General features: G+C 45.7%; 1 protein-coding gene across 3 annotated transcripts in view; it reads left to right on the top strand.

Annotated features, from left to right (window-relative positions):
• The window catches only part of ctdspla (CTD (carboxy-terminal domain, RNA polymerase II, polypeptide A) small phosphatase-like a), a 217,444-nt gene extending 202,799 nt beyond the window's left edge, over positions 1 to 14,645 (top strand). For all 3 annotated transcript variants that reach the window (XM_038798573.1, XM_038798571.1, XM_038798572.1), the window contains 2 exons: positions 2,451 to 2,572; positions 12,541 to 14,645. In XM_038798573.1, coding sequence (XP_038654501.1) covers positions 2,451 to 2,572; positions 12,541 to 12,580 — 162 coding nt within the window. In that variant the 3' untranslated portion in view covers positions 12,581 to 14,645. The remainder of the gene's footprint in view (positions 1 to 2,450; positions 2,573 to 12,540) is intronic.
• The last annotated feature ends 1,605 nt before the right edge of the window (positions 14,646 to 16,250 follow it).

Here is a 16,250-nt window from a genome sequence, read left to right as displayed (position 1 = left end):
GGAGCAGCTACAAACAGTGCTGCTAGCAGTCCAGTCAACTTAAGACTACTCACAAAGCCTACACAGGTGATTATATGGGCCCCCTCAATGAGCTATCATTGAGGGAGCTCATACTCCAATTGGCCAACCAATAAAGCCAATTGGAGTTCATTACAACGGTCTTCCTCAATATTAACCAGGTGGCCAGTTTTCATATCATGTGCAAATTTTTAAGCATGTCCCCTACATTTAAATCTAATATTTGATATATACCATAATAGACAGAGCTACGCAATTCCACAACCAACGGATCAGATCTAAGCTCTGCAGTCCTGTCACATCCAGGAATGGTGGCGGACAATTAAACAACTCACTGGAAGAAGAGGCTCCACATATATTCCCTTCCTCACTGATGGAGGCGCTCAGCATGGGGCGGCACAGTGGCACAGTGGTTAGCACTGCTGCCTCATGGCTCCAGCAACCCGGGTTCAATTCCGGCCTCAGGTGACTGGCTGTGTGGGGTTTGCACGTTTTCTCCCTGTCTGCGTAGGTTTCCTCCGGGTGCTCCGGTTTCCTCCCACAGTCCAAAGAGGTACAGGTTAGGTGGACTGGCCGTGATAAATTGCCCCCTAGAAAGGTTAGGAGGGGGTTACTGGGTTATGGGGATAGGGTGGAGACGTGGGCTTAAGTTGGGTGCTCTTTCCAAGGGCCAATGCAGACTCGATCGGCCGAATGGCCTCCTGCACTGTAAATTCTATGATCAGTGAATAAGACCACGGTTGACCTGTTGTGTTTCGAATTGTGTATTACAAACAAAGCCATTTGAAAGATCCTGTGGAACCTCCTTCCGTCACCCTTTCAGTTTGCCTGTTCCAGATCTAAACAATTTTTTGTATGAGGTGAAAACATTTTCTGGTTTCGCCTTTAGCTGTGCCAATTATATTAAAACTGTGAGCCCTGCTCACTGGCCCATTTGCCCGGGGGAACAGTGGCTCCCCACAGTTGATGTCAATAGTGCTTTTTTTTAATTAGGCGCATAAAATCAACATGGGGTTTGATTTTAGCAGGGTTCACTCTCTCAGCTTGAACCTTGTTATCGGAAGAGGAAAGCTTTTTTTTTAAAACTAAGCTCTGGTTTGGAAATATTCATGAGAATGAGTGAGTCACTCAATGTATTAGAATTAATAATAATCTTTATTGTCACAAGTAGGCTTACATTAACACTGCAATGAAGTTACTGTGAAAAGCCCCTAGTCGCCACATTCCGGCGCTAGTTTGGGTACACAGAGGGAGAATTCAGAATGGCCAATTCACCTAACAGCACGTCTTTCGGGACTTGTGGGAGGAAACCGGAGCACCCGGAGGAAACCCACGCAGACTCGAGGAGAACGTGCAGACTCCGCACAGACAGTGACCCGAGCCGGGAATCGAACCTGGGACCCTGGAGCTGTGAAGCCACAGTGCTAATCACTGTGCTACCGTGTTGCAGGAGTCAGCCATTTAGCCCCTCAAGACTATTCTGCCTCTTAATCAAATAGTTGCATATCTGCATTTCAATTCCATCTACCCTGTTAAATCTTTTTGGCCCTCTTAAATCACCTTCTAAATTCGAGGGAATACCAGCCTAGTTTGTGTGATGTGGCTTCATAATTTAACCCAGTGTGCTCTGTTCATTCTGTGCTGCCAAGGCCAAGCGGTGAGGTGGTGTTCCCAGAACTGGACACGGTATTCAGGTTCACTCTAACCACAGCTTCACACAAGTGGTACCACTTATAACTCTGACCGTTTCATTCATTCTTTCTTGAGGCTACTCCCTGACATTTGTAAGTGAGCTTTTCACAGACCAATTGCTGCTCTGTGCTGACTCAGTTAATCAAGCTGAGGAAGGCTGGTCAAGGTGCTGCACCTGGTCTCAACTTCCCTGCATTAAATTGATGAAGAAAACAGGAAAGAGTCCGAGCTTCCTGATTGCCATTTGATGGTCGCTGTTGGAAAGTGGGTTGCTTCGGGGAGGACAGGGGTAGGGTTCAGATGGGGTGTTGGAATGAGAGCTACATCATGGCAGGGGAGCCAGAGTCTGTGGAAACCAGGGGCCATTTCTTTCAACACCTCGAAGGACTAGGGCAGCAGGTACGTGGGAGCACCATCAATTCTAGTTATTCCTCTGAGTCTCAACATGCTACTGGTAACTGGATGTACATTGGCCAGTCCTTCATTGTGGTTGGGTCAAAAACCTGATATTCACCCGTTAACAACATTGTGGGAGCATTTTCACCACATGCACTGCAGTGGTTCAGGAAGGCATGTCACTACTACTATCTCGAGGGAAAATTAGGATCGACCTTGCGAACATCCTCATCTCAAGAATTAGTTCATCGTATTTTACTGAGTTAAACTGCCCTCTGAGTTGCCTCATGTAGACTATCCGCTATGTGCTAATCAAAATGTCTTTCCACTTCCTATTAAAATAGGTGCCTGTGCAGTCCTGGTTCGATGACATGTCGGACACGGAGTTGTTTGATCTGATTCCAATCTTTGAAGGACTGAGCAAAGAAGAGGAAGTTTACAGTGTGCTGCAGAATCTCCGCGGCAGGTAGCGATTGTGCTCCGGGTGTGTCCTTGCGGCAGATTCTTTACGTTGTTCTTGCCCGATTTTTATCTCCCCTATCCACAGCCCTGCCACAGCCCCCACCCCGACCCCTCCCCATCCCTCTTCCTCCACAGCGTATAATTTTCTTTTGTAAAGAAAGGAAAACTTCCTTCAGTTTCCCCTGCCTCACGCACCTGTGTTTGGATCGGAACTGCAACTTTGGAGGCGGAACAAGAGGAAAATATCTTCAGACAAGAAGCACTTCAGTGGTCCTGCCATTAGCTCACTATAGACACAGTGACTGACGTCCATTGAGCTTCTCAAAGCCTGGCGTCAGAAAGTTGCAGATGACCAGACTTCAGTTGAAAAGAAGAACTCTCAGAGAAAACCACATACATAATATGTAGAAAACAAAACGGGAAATCCCGCTATGGACTACATTTTGAGTAGAAAACTTTTCCTTCTCTCTACCTACCAAAAACAAGTATTTGGGCAGTTCTGTGATATTTTAAGTATTTTTTGTTTTCCTCCTCTTTTTTTTTGTTTAGTTCATTTTTTTGGTTGTTGCTATGCAGACAGTCACGCTGATCTGCAGGAGCTGACCTGATTCTGTGATCTCTTTTTTGCAGAATGAAGTGCCTTTTTGAGACAAAAAAAGTTGATAATTTTAGACAAGAAAAAAAAAAGCAAAAGTTAATTTTTTTGTACACTGCATATTCCAGAGATCTTTTATCTTTTAATGACTGTATGTTTTAAAACAAAAAAACACAAAAATTGATCTTTATGAGCACTGTTATTTATGCTGAACACGTTGAATTATAAGTGCTGGGTACCAGTCTCCAGAGTCATTAAACTTTAAAATTTTATATCAATTGGCTTAAACATAGTTCATGGACAGCAAATTATGATTTTTTTTTTTAAAAATTGCTAGTTTAAATACGGGGATGGTTTAGGGTTACTGATGTCTCGCTTATAAGCAGCCATTGTAGTATGACTTGATAAGGGACAGATTGGAAGCTGGAAACAATATCAGAGCTACTAAGTAGTCGGGGAACGACGTGGAGCTGCCAGATACTGTAATGAATATTTTATTTTCTTCCCCCTCACTCCATGCCTTTTTGTTCCCTCCCCCTCCTCCCTCTTCTAATCAAAATTGAAAGGCAGGAGGGATTGCCAAAGCCCAACTCTCCTGTATCCAGCAGGAAGGCTGGTTTATCTGAAGCCCTCCACTTGGGTTTGCGCATGACACGAACTCTGCAACATGCCGAGGGGAGGGAGGGGTCAGTCTTGCCTTGGGATTTCACTGAGAGGCTAGCATCAGACTGCTCTGTGCCTTAAGGGTTGCCTTGACCATACTCACCACGGGCATCGGTGGAGCGTGCACTGAAGGGAAATGCAGCGGCTGATGGTGGCGGGGTGAGTGAAGGGCAAGAGCTGATAGTCGAGTGGGGATTTGGGGTCTTTTTAAGATGCAAGCTTCACAAATAACCTTACTGTTGTTCTCTGTTTATTTCACACTTGAACTGTTCTCTCTAAGAAGCAATTGCAATCCAAAGCGAAAGGCTGGAATGGTACTGCTTGGATTTATATTGTGATTCTGTCTGTCCGTATTTACGTTGCCTCAAATGCTCTTCCTGATTCTAAACCTTATTAAGTGGCTTCCTTTCACTGTCTTTCGCTGGATGTTGGGGGTCTCATCTGAAAACTGGGTGTCTGATTTCACCATCTGTGAGTATTGAAGCAGCATCTCAATAGTCTAATTTTTTGAATTTTCGAAAGACAAATGATTTATATCTTTCCCTTTGTACGTACCTCCCCCTTCTTCCTCCCTCTCTACCCATACCAAGTCTGATTTCCATTTAATGATAGCTCGCTTGCGACAGGTCAGTGTCACTGACCCGTGAACCTACTGTCGCCTCGAGAAACCAGAATACCTTGCTGGATTTTCACGGTGGGGACAGTGGAATTTCCTCTTTGTCAATCTCCAATGAGTGCTGATCATGTACCCGCGCATACATACACGCGACGGTCAAGATGCAGGTTGCGTGCACTGTTGGTAGTGGCCAGTCCGAATATGTGACTTTTGTTAGTAGGAATGCAGGATATTTGGCGCTACTGCATAAGTGAAATATGTGCAAATCTTTCACAGTCAAGTCGCTAACAAAAATGTTCGACATCTGTGGAGAGAAACAGAGTTAACATTTCAGGTCGATGAGCCTTCTTGAGAACAAACTTTGTTAATGAGGCCATTAGGTCCTTTTGTCCTTGAGGAAGCTGGCAGCCTGTTTCCCAGTGATGGGTATCCTGCTACCATTCCTAATGGTCAAGCATGAAGGTGGCATTTCTTGTTTTATTGGTGGTGTTGGTTGAACAGAAAGTCAGTAATGTAGGGGGTGGGTGGAAAGACAACCAGAGGACAGGATAGAGTTGGGCAGTTATGCCAGTGTTAACTGGGTGTAGTACTCACTCTGGGATGATGTGGGAAGACTACCCACGAGGTGAGGAAGCAGCATATTGTGGAATGGTAATTGGTGCTTTTTGATTGAGGTGGGGGAGAGAATTGAGTGCAGCGCTGTGGGCTTTGGAGTAAATGTATCAGTTCTACATTCCCATTGGATAGCACCGAAGCAGCTTGCAGGTGAAACTTATGGGGCGGGATTCTCCCGTTTGCTGACACCGAAATCGCGAAACGCGATTGGCCGAGGAATAGGTTCCGACGCCAAAATTGCGGTGGGCGCCAATTTGACGCCAAATTGTAATTCTCCGTCACCTTGACAGCGGCGTCAATGCGGTCCAGAATGCACTTACAGTAAACGGCGTTCGCATGTTATGAGCGGGCCCGATCTGGTATTCTCCGGGGTCTCTGCGATTCTCCGTCTCTGATGGGCTGAGTTCCCAACGGTGCGGTTCACTTGTGCTTTTAAAACTCATGAAAACGGCGACATTGCTGCTAAGGGAGGGAGAGGGGGTACGGAAGGTGTCCAACATGGCCATAGTTTGCTGACAGTTGTGCCGCTGGCTGGGGGGAGTAGCGGGGGATGGCCAAGAGGTGGGCTGTGAGGTCAGGGTGGACGGGCACTGAACACAATTGCCTCAGCTGGCAAGACAGCCATGCGTCTGCACACGCTGCTAATATCCCACTGTGAACCTAGGGCCACAGGGCGTATAGTTCCCCCCCCCCCCCCCCCCCCCCCCCAGGTGCCCTCTGGCCCCAGCCGACCCAGCAGCTGTATGGGCGTGCTCCAGCGCAACCAGTGCCATCTTGTTGGCTGGGATGAGTGTGTGTGGGGTAATGTGTATGTGCGGCTGCGGCTTGCCAGCCTCCCGAGTGTCAATCACGGACCCAGTGAATCTCGCACCGTTTTCCATTGGAATCGATTGTGTTCCACACGGCACTGGTGCCAGCCCCTCCACAGTCTTAGAACATAGAACATTACAGTGCAGTACAGGCCCTTCGGCCCTCGATGTTGCGCCGACCGTGAAACCCCTCTAAAGCCCATCTACACTATTCCCTTGTCGTCCATATGGTTATCCAATGACCATTTGAATGCGTATAGTGTTGGCGAGTCCACTACTGTTGCAGGCAGGGCAGTCGCTGAATCGATCCAGGTTCGGCACCAGTTTTGCTGTTGTGAAAGCCCACGAATCCTGCCCCGGTGTCAACACTTAGTCTCAGAATCCGGCCCCTGGTATACACTCCTTCCTTTATACAATTACTTTACTAAGACTGTATTGGGAGAAGAGACAACGGCGCACAGTTTGCCAGCTGTTTCTTTGGTGAGCAAAATTCTTGAATAAGCCTCTTAATGGCAGATGTTGTTTACATAGCAGTTGAGCAGAATCCATGGGCGGGATTCTCCAATAATGGGGCTGTGTCCCCAGCACCACAACTGCTCCGGCTGCCGATACGGGGCCCTGCACTTTCGGTCGGGGTCCGCGCATTCACATGCCGGCGGCCTGTGTGGGCCGCCCCGCACGACATGGCCGACCCACACCGCAGGCCGGCACCAGGAAGATAGGCCCCTCCCCCCAGATCGCGGACGCCCGCGGATTGGTGGCCCCCGATCGGAACGTTGGCCGTCCTGGAGACCCCACCCCCGGTGAATGATGCCCCCACCAGGGCGGCCGCAAACCGAGTCCGCAGCCGCCACACCGAGTGCCCGCCGGGTGGAACCATGAGAGAACCACACCGGCGGGAACTCGGCCAACCGGACTTGGAGAATCGCTGCGGGGCCTCTTTCTATGGCCCCGATCGGAGCTGTATCGACCGCGCCCGCCCGATTGGCGGCGATTCTCCGGAGAATCGTGGGAGCAGCTTGGGACCCTATCTCAGATCTGACGCTCATGCATACGCGTTGCTTGCAGTTACGCGGTCCACAGGTCTGTTTCCTCTTCTGATAAGAACAAAGAAAATTACAGCACAGGAACAGGCCCTTCGGCCCTCCCAGCCTGCGCCGATCCAGATCCTTTATCTAAACCTGTTGTCTATTTTCCAAGGATCTACTTCTCTCTGTTCCCCGCCTGTTCATATATCTGTCCAGATGCTTCTTAAATGATGCTGTCGTGCCTGCCTCTACCACCTCCGCTTGCAATGCGTTCCAGGCACCCGCCACCCTCTGCGTAAAAAACTTTCCACGCACATCTCCCTTAAACTTTTCCCCTCTCACCTTGAAATCGTGACCCCTTGTAATTGACACCCCCGCTCTTGGAAAAAGCTTGTTGCTATCCACCCTGTCCATACCTCTCATAATTTTGTAGACCTCAATCAGGTCCCCCCTCAACCTCTGTCTTTCCAATGAAAACAATCCTAATCTACTCAACCTTTCTTCATAGCTAGCACCCTCCATACCAGGCAATATCCTGGTGAACCTCCTCTGCACCCTCTCTAAAGCATCCACAACCTTCTGGTAATGTGGCGACCAGAACTGCACGCAGTATTCCAAATGTGGCCTAACCAAAGTCCGATACAACTGTAACATGACCTGCCGACTCTTGTACTCAATACCCCGTCCGATGAAGGCAAGCATGCTGTATGCCTTCTTGACCACTCTATTGACCTGCGTTGCCACCTTCGGGGTACAATACTTGAAAGCATATGGCACAGAAGGAATCCATTCAGTTTCTCATGCCAGTGCTGGCTCTTATTCACTTAGATATGCCCCCTGCTGCTCCCTGTACCCTGTTAATTTTCCCTGTCAATTTATTGATCTCATTCCCTTCTGACAGATGTTATTCAATCTGCTTCCATCACCCTTTCTGGCTGCACTTTCCAGATCATAAAAATTGAGTGTTAAAAAAAAAATTCTCATCTCCCTTTTGATTTCTTTTTTGCCAATTTCTGCTAATCTATGTCCTCTAGTTACAGCAGTGGGAGCAGTTAAATTAATGTGCACGCATTTCCCTGCTGATTTAGCACTGTGTTCCTCCTATTATTTTAAACTGGTTAAGGTCTTCAGCAAAAGGGAGGTCTGAAGAGCGGCAGCGAACATTTGTTCGTCCAAGAGTGGATGTTGGCTGGAATAGCTTGCTGGTCATCCCTGTTGATGGTCACGCCCATTTGGTTGGGACACTGATGAGGCAACTGGATACTTGTGAAATGATCACCCTGTAGAGATACAGCAGACACAGCCAGTGAGGGAGTAATGAAAATGAAAATCGCTTATTGTCACGAGTAGGCTTCAATGAAGTTACTGTGAAAAGCCCCTAGTCGCCACATTCCGGCGCCTGTCCGGGGAGGCTGATACGGGAATCGAACCGTGCTGCTGGCCTGCTTGGTCTGCTTTAAAAGCCAGCGATTTAGCCCAGTGAGCTAAATCAGCCCCTAGAGTAACAAGAGAAATTAAATATATGGGTAAAATAAATATATGAGAGGGCGAAAAAGCTAATTGAACAGAATGACCAGGAGTAAACCATGGAAGGGGGAGAGGTAGATTGCTGTAAAGCTGAGACACGGCTGATGAAAGTTGGTTAGAGCGTTGCAGTAATTGGGAGTTGAGTGGGATGGAGGCTGGTGTTAGTCTGCAGCAGGGAGGTAACCCACATGGCTTTCAGCAACCAGCACCAAATGTGGACAGGCCAGTATAGTTCCGGGCAAGGTGCCTGCCTAGTGGAGACAAATTACCAATCAAACAAACAAATCCCGTTATTTAAGCAGTGTGACTGCTGTGTTCATTATCCATTTCGCAGAGGAATTACTGTTTCTGGACTTGACCGTTATTTATCCAGGAATATTGACTGTGAAACTGCCCTTGCAATAATGAACCTGACCAATCCTGTAAGTCAGATGTAATCATGTTTCTTTTTTATTCTTTGGTCTCGTTTCTGTTTCAGCGGATGCTGCTAAATTACGGCATTACCCATTGGGGAGCTTGAGCCAAAGCTGTTTCAAACTGTTTCTCACGACTGCGTGCCTGCCTTTTAAAAAAAAAACCATGTTAACGATTTTATCGCAAATCCTTTTGGGCGCAATCATTTCGGAGGAGAGGCCAGGCACTGCAGAATTGCTCTCCTGTTCATTTTGTATGTACTTTCAAATGTTTCATGTCATAGAATCAGCAAAGTGTCCTTTTCTTTCCTTTAATAAGGTATCACCCAAAAGGCATTATTTGTTTCCCCCATTGCAGATATTTCTTCTCGTTCCACAGCCCAAGTGTTGAGGGTGCTGTAACTTCACGATATATCAATGTAACCAGAGTACACATGTCCTTATACTCTCTCAAGCACCTACCCCAACAGGTGTATGAATGGGAATTGAAATAGTCTATTGTTCTCTAACATTCGCAGTACTTGCTAAGCTTCAAACACTAGCGCGTTAATCGAGCTTTCCAAATTATGAAATGGTAATGTCTGCAGTGCCCTATACTGTTTGATTTTGCTTCTTCCTTTTATTTGCTGAAGCAACAACTCATTTTACTCAAAGAAACCAAACTTTGTTTCTAAATCTTTCTTGTACGTAGTATTGCAATCAAAACAAACCTGCTAACATTTCTCCTGCTGCTGTGTGCGTGTGTATGTGTGTGTGTGTGTGAAAGAGAGAGGGCGTGTAAGCATGCCTGTGTGATCTTCAGGGACTATAAAAAACAACCAAAAGGGTCATTGTATTCTTTCCCCTCTGAAGCACCAGTACTATGATGGCAATTCAAAGGTGCAGATATGCAATGATGTTGGTTGGTTTGAGGGTAGGAGAGGGGGGGGGGGTTGGGTGAGGGAGATGGGGGTACAATGCCCAGAGTACACTGAGTGTGTGTTTGTAACGCGCTATGCGCTCAACCTATGAATCAATGTAAGAGGCACATACCCAGCCTAGCTCGCGAGACGTTACCTATTTTTTGAGTATAGATTATGTACAGCTCCATTTAATGTAATTGTGTTCAGCTCAAACCGGTGGGTTTGTTACAGTCTTTCCATTTACCTTTTTTAAAAACTTGCCGGATAAATGAACCACATGCCTTAAAATCCAGTAAATGAATGTTCAGCACAATTTTTTGTTCTCACACAAGTTGTATAAAACTCTGTCTGGTGATATAAACTAACCATTTGTTTGCTTGAAGAGCAGACGATTGTGCAGGAGGCAACCCTGGAGAGCTGCACCGAACAGAAAATTGAACATTCCGTCAATCTTTAATCCTGTAAAACTTTCGACTGTTCTATAAAAAAAAAACGGTGTTTGTAAATGGTCTGTTCTGTGCCTCTTGATTCCAAAGGTGCTGCAAGGATGTTTGCCTTTTAAATGGTCGCTTGGGGGTGGGGACGGAAGGAGGGGGGAAAGAAAGGAAATATAGCAAGGAGAACTACACAAAACAAGCTGTCAAGGCCTTGGGCGGAGTTCTTCTCTCACTCAATCCCTCAATCCCTTTATCATTGCACCATTTCCCTCCTTACTCTCAACTGTACAAATGAACACTGGAGAGGAAGGGGGGGAGAGAGAGGGGTGGAAGGTGCCAGGCTTGTTTTTCATAGTTTTAATGTGATTCCAGAGTTGGTGACACTTTTTCCACTTTGATCAGCAATACTTGAGAAACACTATAACGTTTAAGAGGGAAAGAAACAGAAATGGTTGTTACTGTCAGTTACTGAATAATCTGTTTCTTTACTTTCACCAATAAAACAAACTTTTAAACAACTGTCGTATAGCAAGTATTTTTCTAGCGTGCAGCGTTCATTCCTGGCATTGCCGAGCCAGGAGGCTCTGCTGCCCCGTCACCCCCATTCACCAGTGTAACTGACGGTATAGTTTGGTGTTTGATGATGAAGCTTTCTTGAAAATTCAGTTTGTTTTAATGAGCAAATCTATTAAAAGCTAACCTGCTTTCTACTTCAAAGGCCTGTGACTTCAAACGGATCCCTCCCACCCCCCCCCCCCCCTGTTAAATGGCAGTTATTACACAAGACGGGTCCATGAGTGCTGCTGGGCACAGATTCAACGGCTGATGAATTCCTTAGGCCTAATATCAGCTTTGGAAAAGCAGGCAAATTACAGAATGGTTACAGTGCAGAAGCAGGCCATTCGGCCCGTCATATCGGAAGGAGTGATTCACCATTCCCTACCTTCATCCCATATCCTTGCACATTCTTCCTTTTCAGATAATACTCCAATTCTCTCTCTCGAGTGCCTCTATTGAACCTGCCCACAGCCTCTGGCAGTGCATTCCAGACTGATGAAGGGCCTCCTGTACGGGGGGGGGGGGGGTTAAAAGAACTCTGAAACGAGATCATGATAGGGCACGCTAAGTGTTCGGGGAGAGAAACTGGGGCAAATAAATCACCCCAGAACTCTGAAGTACAGTGACACGTACAGTAGGCATCAGGCAAAGAAAATGTGGCCTCATTCACACATAATATATAAAATAGGGTGAAAACAGAATTAGGTTTGACAATGCTATAAAGTGGCATGCAAATAGCAATACTTAATTAGTTTTCATAAACTTATCCTAATCTTAAAGCCACCGTATGATAATCAAGAAGAAGTCCAGTTGAGCTTCATAATGGAAACGTGGACATGATAGCCATTTGCTGTCGGTCCTATTTCAGCACAGGATCTCCCCTGGGATCCTCCCTGTTTAAATGGTTCAGTATGTGAATTCTTCCATCAATGGCAAGCTCAAAGTTAAGATTTCCACTTCATAGCTACATGGTGTGAACATGTGAATCCATTAAAAGTAATGCGCTCTGACAAATGAATAGCTGTTGGCTTGAAATTGGCCCGCGCTTCTCCATGGTGGCTTAGAATGATAGAAGATTAACATAATCATCTCGCACAGAAGGATGCTATTCACCATGTGCCAGCTCCTTGAAAGAGCTATCTAATGAGTCCAACTCCCCCTTCCTTTTCTCCCTAGCATTACAAATAATTACCTTTCAAATTTCCAGTTCTCTTTTAAAGTTACTGAATTTACTCCCTCTGCCCTTTAAGGCGAGCATTCCAGGTCACAACTCACTGCATCATGAAATGTATCTTCACCTCCCCTCGGGTCTTTCGCCAATTACTTGAAATCTTGAGCCCCCTGCTTCCCTACCCTCCTACCAGAGGAAACAATTTCTCCTTATTTACTTAACCAGCGGCCTTCATGGTTTTCCATGAATCCCATTTAGTCGAAAGGGAAACAACTGCAGTTTCTCCAGACTCCCTCGACAAGTGAAGTTGCTCACCCCTCGTACCATTCGAGTAAATCCCTGCATCTTCTCCAAGGCTTTGGCCTACTTCCTAAAGCGTGATGCCAAGAATTGAACATAGCACTCCCAATGAGGCGTACTCCCAAAAGGTGGGCTGGAGCTTTTGTACTCAATATCTCTAGTTATAAAAACAATGATCCCATATGCTTTGTAGACATGTATTAGATCAGGACTCCGTATATTAGGAAATTGATGCTGCATCCGTCATTTCATGAAGTAATGCATATTGGTACTTCAACATAATGCTCTGCCCTTATTTTGCATTTTCAACCTGGTGAAATATCTTTATTCTTTTTAAGGAGGAAATCAAGTAGTGAGTGGGAATTGGAGGAAGAGTGAGGCAATGTAAAATTGTGTGTGTGACTGAAGAAGTGACTAGCCAGAAGTAGGGTTGCCAACCCTCCAGGATTGCCCTGGAGTCTCCACGAACTGAAGACTGATCTCCAGGACGCTGCGAGCAAAACCCAGAAGAGAAATCATTGGGGCAATTTTTTTTTTAAAAAGTGTTTTTAAATAAAAATTCTTTGAACTCGAATGTTTACCTCATATTTTTAAAAAGAAACCTTGAGATGGTCGAATAAGAACTGCTGGTTATGAATGATCAAAATGGATAACAAGAAGTATTCACTTTTTAATTGGCTGTAAGATGGTGTACAGAATGAATATAGACATGTTGAGCCACCAGTGGCTGAAATGTGGGGATGGGACAATTGAGGACGGCATGTGACCATGCCTCCAACAATGCGACCAACCAAAGTCGGCAACCCAATACCCCAAACTGAGGGAGGAGAGATGGAGAATGTGCAGAGCCGGTGTGAGCAGGATGAACAGATGTAGGTGGCATGTCGGGCAGAAGGAGGTGATGAGATTAAGGTGTTATGCTGTGGCAAAGTGCTGCGCTGCTGAAGGGGGCAATCACTGATGTCGGTTGAGCAAGCTGGCTTAGGGTCGAATGTAAGAAATAGAGTTGTGGGTGAGATGGACTTCAGGTTGCTAGTGGGAACATCGGCAATGGGAATTTGGGAGATGGTGAGATCATGAGTGGGTGTGACCATCATCTTGAGGCTTGGAAAACCCCTTGGTGACCCCACAATTGAGCAGATAATCACATGAGCTCATAAAGGATAAGAGATAAATGACAAAGGTAAGAAGTCACTTGTAGTAGTTTGTAGGTCCACTGACAGTAATGACCCCGTAGTAAGGGGATTGAATTTGGCATAAAGTTTGAAGGAGATAAGAGTGAGTAACAGATGAGTGTTTTAAACTTAAATAAGGGCAGTTATGAGGGACAACTGGCTAAAATGAACTTAAGGAATAGGTCAGTAGAGCTGCAGACATTTAAGGAGCTGTTTCAGGACACACTAGATACATTCCAACATGAAAGAAAGGCTCTACGGGAAGGATGCACCACCATGGCTAGCAAAGGAAGTTAAAGATAGTAACAAATTGAAAGGAAGGTGGATATTTCCATGTAGATTAGTGGTGGGTCAGAAGATTGGACGAAATATATATTTTTTAAAAGTCAAAGAATGACAAAAGAAAGAATTGGAGCATCAGAGAAAACTAGATAGAAATATAAGGAATAGTAAGGCCTGAACTTTTGCCATGATGGAGAACCTTTTTATTGTGGTGAAAATGGTGAATGAGCCCAGACATTCTAAGCCTCATTCCTGAACAAATGATGACCCTGTAGATTGACACCTCCTATTGTTGCAGGCGTGGGACAGGAGTCGGGCCAGTCTTTGCGTATGCTCCATTTACAGAGGCAGCTGGCCATTTAAATCATCAGCTTCCTCTGCTGAAGTGGTATTTTGATAGGTCAGGAGTGTGAAACCTGACATCTGCCGATTAGCTAGGCAAGAAGTGGTCTGAACTGATGGATTCATTTGGATAGCCAGGCTCCCCTTTGGATATGGTCCTGGGACACCTTTGGGGTAGGTAAAGCACCCTTTGGGACTGTTAAACATTGGCATAACTGTACACATAAATTGCAAAAACAAATTGGAACTGTCAGAGCTGTAAATATATTGTCAAAGCTGTCAACTGTCAAAGCTGTCAATGAACTGTTAAAGAACTGTGAAAACTTATTGGAACTGTCAAAACACATTGGAACTGTCAAAGCTGTTGAGGGATTTAACTCTGCTGGGCTTTAAACTTAAACAAGGGGAATTTTAAAAAATCAGAACTTGATATTTTATTCTACCTCCTGAAATAATCCTGAGGTCATCATTATATGATTTGTGCTGCATGACTAATTTTTACAACCTACCATTATCACAATGGGGTGCCTTTGAGTGAGCAGTTTGATTGACAGCTCCAAGTGCTTATAGGATAGAAATGTTTGTTTCTGTAAAAAAAAGTCCTCAAGAATATTTTGGTAAGAGATTAAATCTTGTTGAGTGTACTGTTTGTTTTCATTAGAGATTAGTTAATAGGAATTTCAATGTATTGAATGCTTTTTATCAATGAGATTTAAAACAGTGATATGAATGGGGCTGTAACTTTATTTCAGTCAGCATGGTTTCTGCAGTTTGCCCATGATGGATATGACATGTGGATTGATATGGAGGGAGTATGGGGCAAAAGGTAGTGGGGGGGGGGCATGAGTTACTGAATTTGCTATGGGCTCTACGCGGATGTGTGGGTGGGTGGGGGCATGGGTTGGCTACAGTGTAAGGGGAGCCAAATGGGGATGCTTACAGGGACACAGAGGGTGGCATGGGTGAATTAAGGACCATTGGGGTGGGTAGAGGAGTATTGGGGTGAAGGTGATGGAAGGTCATGGGGTGGCATGGATGGGGCAGGGGAAGTGAGGGGTGAAGGTCGAAAGGATATTGTTGTGTTTCAACCAATTTTTAAAATATCTTCAAAGAAGTGATGAGTAAAGGGATGATGCTTTAAAACAGATGAGGAATTTCTTCAGCCAGAGGGTGGTGAATCTGTGGAACTCTTTGCCGCAGAAGGCTGTGGAGGCCAAATCACTGAGTGTCTATGAGACCGAGATAGATAGGTTCTTGATCAATAAGGGGATCAGGGGTTATGGGGAGAAGGCAGGAGAATGGGGCTGAGAACTATATCAGCCATGATTGAATGGCGAAGCAGACTCGATGGGCCGAGTGGCCTAACTCTGCTAATATGTCTTATGGAGTACAGAGGCTGGCCACACCTCAGTAGCTGGCAGCATCCGTATTCCTTGCAGGGATTTTGGTCCCAACGTCTAATCCAGAAACCCCCCTTCCCCCAAGCGAAATTCCCACCTGCCAGTCCCATTTTCCATGGTGAGGTTCGAGAAGCCCGGGGAATGTCCTTTTGGAAATCCGAACCCTAAAGAGTTACTTAAATTGGAAAAAGAGTAATAACTAACCAAAGTGAGTCCGCTAAAGAGTGAGCCTTGGAATTAATGGCAGATTAATTGAACAGCTTATCCAAGCTTTTTGAGCGAGGGGCCACATTTCAACTTTTTTTTTGGCTCACTCAGGTCAATGACCACATTTTGAAAAGATAAAAGTTTGGCGCAAAATTAAACATGAATTTCAAAATACACTGTGGAGGTACAAGGAAAGGCAACAGCTTGCTCAGCCAAAGTAAAAGCATGTCAGAGCAATAAATGGATATTTCTACTCCCACTCTCAGGGTACTTACACCCTCACCCCCAGTGTACAAGTTGGTGCGATCGTGTTTGTGCGTATGTGTGTGGGGGGTGGGGGGGGGGGGGGGGGTGAACCTTGAGACTGGAAGTGAGCCAGACACATTCACATACGCTCGCTCGCAGCGACAAGCGCGCACACATTCAGAAACAGGAAATAACAGCCGGAGTAGGTCATTTGGCCCATTGTACCTGCTCCGCCATTCAATGTGATTGTGGTTGATCCTCTACCTCAATGCCATGCTCCTGCTCTCTCCCATGCCCGTTGGTGCCTTTAATGTCGAGAAATTTATTTATTTCTTAAATAGATTCAGTGACTTGGCTTACGGAACTTTGGTAGGGAATGCCGCAGGTTCACCGCTC

The sequence above is a fragment of the Scyliorhinus canicula genome, chromosome 5, assembly GCF_902713615.1.
Source record: "Scyliorhinus canicula chromosome 5, sScyCan1.1, whole genome shotgun sequence".
Classification (NCBI taxonomy): domain Eukaryota; kingdom Metazoa; phylum Chordata; class Chondrichthyes; order Carcharhiniformes; family Scyliorhinidae; genus Scyliorhinus; species Scyliorhinus canicula.
This window is presented reverse-complemented; position numbering and strand designations above follow the sequence as displayed.